We start from the raw sequence: 2,500 nt of genomic DNA on the forward strand, positions 1-2,500 counted from the left end.
TAAAGGCTGGTCTTCATTGAACACATATAAACAGAAAGACAGACAAGCAGGCAGACGGACGGACGGACGGACGGACGGACGGACGGACGGACACACACACACACACACACACACACACACACACACACACACACACACACACACACACACACACAGTATTAGGGTTTAAAGGCCTTTGCACACCACCTATTGCACAACCAGACCAAACTACAGTTAGCTATAGGGTCTGGCAACACGTTCTATCATTTCTGCTATGGAGAGAAAAAAAACAGTATGGCTGAGTTTTGCAATTTTTCCATAGAGTCTCAGTCCTCTTCACAGCAGACCCGGGTTAGAATCCAGCCCGGGTCGTTCTCTGCATGTCATTCCCCTCTCTGACACATTTCATCTCTGGCTCTCTGCACTATCGATAAAGCCTTGGACATGCCCAAAAAAATCTTAAAAGAAAACAAAAAACACACACACACACACACACACAAACACACAGACACATACACAAACACACACACACACATACACACACACACATACACACACCCCCCCCCCCACACACACACACAGACTCACCCGGCTGAGTGGGGTAGATGCAGGCGCTGCTGACCACTTTCGGCGGTGCGGGGTTAACAGGGATCTGAATGGAACTCTGCTGAGTGGGAGGGGCTTGTTGCGTTGGCGGCTGCTGATACTGCGCAGGCATTGGCTGCTGGTATTGCTGCTGCGGCGCCATTGGCTGTTGGTATTGTTGCTGCGGCGCCATTGGCTGTTGGTATTGTTGCTGCGGCGCCATTGGCTGCTGGTATTGTTGCTGCTGTGGAGGCATTGGTTGGTATTGTGGAGGAGCCTGCTGCTGCATTTGAGGAGGTTGAGCATACGGGCTGCAAAGAAAAGAGAATTATTATTTTTATTACATTTTTTTTTTTTACGTTTTTTTTTTTTATTATTATTATTTTTTTAAGGTTATTTTTAAGACTTCACAGTTTTTAATTGACATAAGCACAAGACATGTACAATAACATGAACAATAGGAGGAGCCTGCTGCTGCATTTGAGGAGGTTGGGCGTATGGGCTGCAAAGAAAAGATTTTTTTTTTTTTTTTTTTTTTACTTTTTTTTAAGACTTCACAGTTTTTAATTGACATACACACAGGACATGTACAATAACCGGCTCACTTCAATGTGTTGATTGGCACGTAAACAATTCATAAAGAGAGTTAAATAAAAAGTTATAACCTTAGTTACTGCTGAAGAACAAAAGCTGCTGGTGTAACGTACTACAGACATCAATAAACTCACATCACATTTCAACCTCACCATTTGATATGCAAATCACCAAATACATGTAACCTTTGTACACACACACACACACACACACACACACACACACACACACACACACGCATACACACACACACACACACACACACACACACGCACGCACGCACGCACACACACACACACACACACACACACACACACACACACACACACACACAAACAAACAAAACACACTATAAAGAGGTTAGTACAATTAGCCGACTACCAGCCTGTAAGAAATGAGAATTATAAAGAGGTATCCATGATTAAGCGCAATATTGGATGAAGTAACTCCATTGTTACATGTTGCACCAACACTGCCGAGGTTAGGGGTTCAAATTAGAGCTGCAACGATTAATCGACAAATCGATTATTAATCGATTACTAAAATAATCAGCAACTATTTTGATAATTGATTAATCGTTTTGAGTAATTTTTTTATAAAAAAAATCCAAATTCTCCGATTTCTCAAATGTGAATATGTTCTGGTTTCTTTAATCCTATTATGACAGTAAACTGAAATATCTGTGTGTTTTGGACATAACAATTTGAGGACGTCAACATGGGCTTTGGAAAATGTATTAACATTTTTCACCATTTTCTGACATTTTACGGACCAAAACACTAATCAATTAATAATCGATTAATCGAGAAAATAATCGACAGATTAATCGATTATCAAAATAATCGTTAGTTGCAGCCCTAGTTCAAATCCCACTAGAGTCAACTAAAAGGCCTCAGAATGCTCCCAACCAGTAAGCAATGAGTTCTAAGCCATGTACACAAATAAAGGCATTTTTTAAAGTTGCTACAAGGAACTTTCAGTGTGTGTTCATTCTGGCGCCCCCCTTTGGACAAAAGCGGTAGTGTTTTTACCACGCCAGCTGTTGTTCCTGGGTGACCGAGCGTATACACATGACAAAGGCATAAAGAAAAACTATATAATAAAAATAGCATTCTTTTACACTGATGGCTCTCGTTTGCTGTTACATGTAATTAATGATCATCAGAGGAAAACATTTGATTGTTTCAGAAATATTTAAAAAGTTCCTCGTAGCAATATCCGTGTACGTGTAGGAATGGCCTTAGATGAAGAAGCCTTTGTTTTAGGGGCAGATGGTTTTGTTAAAGCAACAGTGTGTAGTTTATCAGACAGCAGCTTGTGGAGAGGGAGCCTGGTTGGTACC

At 41.1% G+C, this 2,500-nt stretch overlaps 1 protein-coding gene across 1 annotated transcript in view; it reads right to left on the reverse strand.

Annotated features, from left to right (window-relative positions):
- Positions 1 to 2,500, reverse strand: part of LOC307257508 (LIM domain-binding protein 3-like) — a gene marked incomplete at its 3' end in the record, with an annotated part of 59,563 nt that overhangs the window by 9,674 nt on the left and 47,389 nt on the right. Inside the window, exon 6 of the mRNA XM_080036770.1 lies at positions 568 to 875. Coding sequence (XP_079892896.1) covers positions 568 to 875 — 308 coding nt within the window. The remainder of the gene's footprint in view (positions 1 to 567; positions 876 to 2,500) is intronic.

Source organism: Ammodytes marinus (genome assembly GCF_949987685.1).
Source record: "Ammodytes marinus genome assembly, chromosome: 11".
NCBI lineage: Eukaryota > Metazoa > Chordata > Actinopteri > Uranoscopiformes > Ammodytidae > Ammodytes > Ammodytes marinus.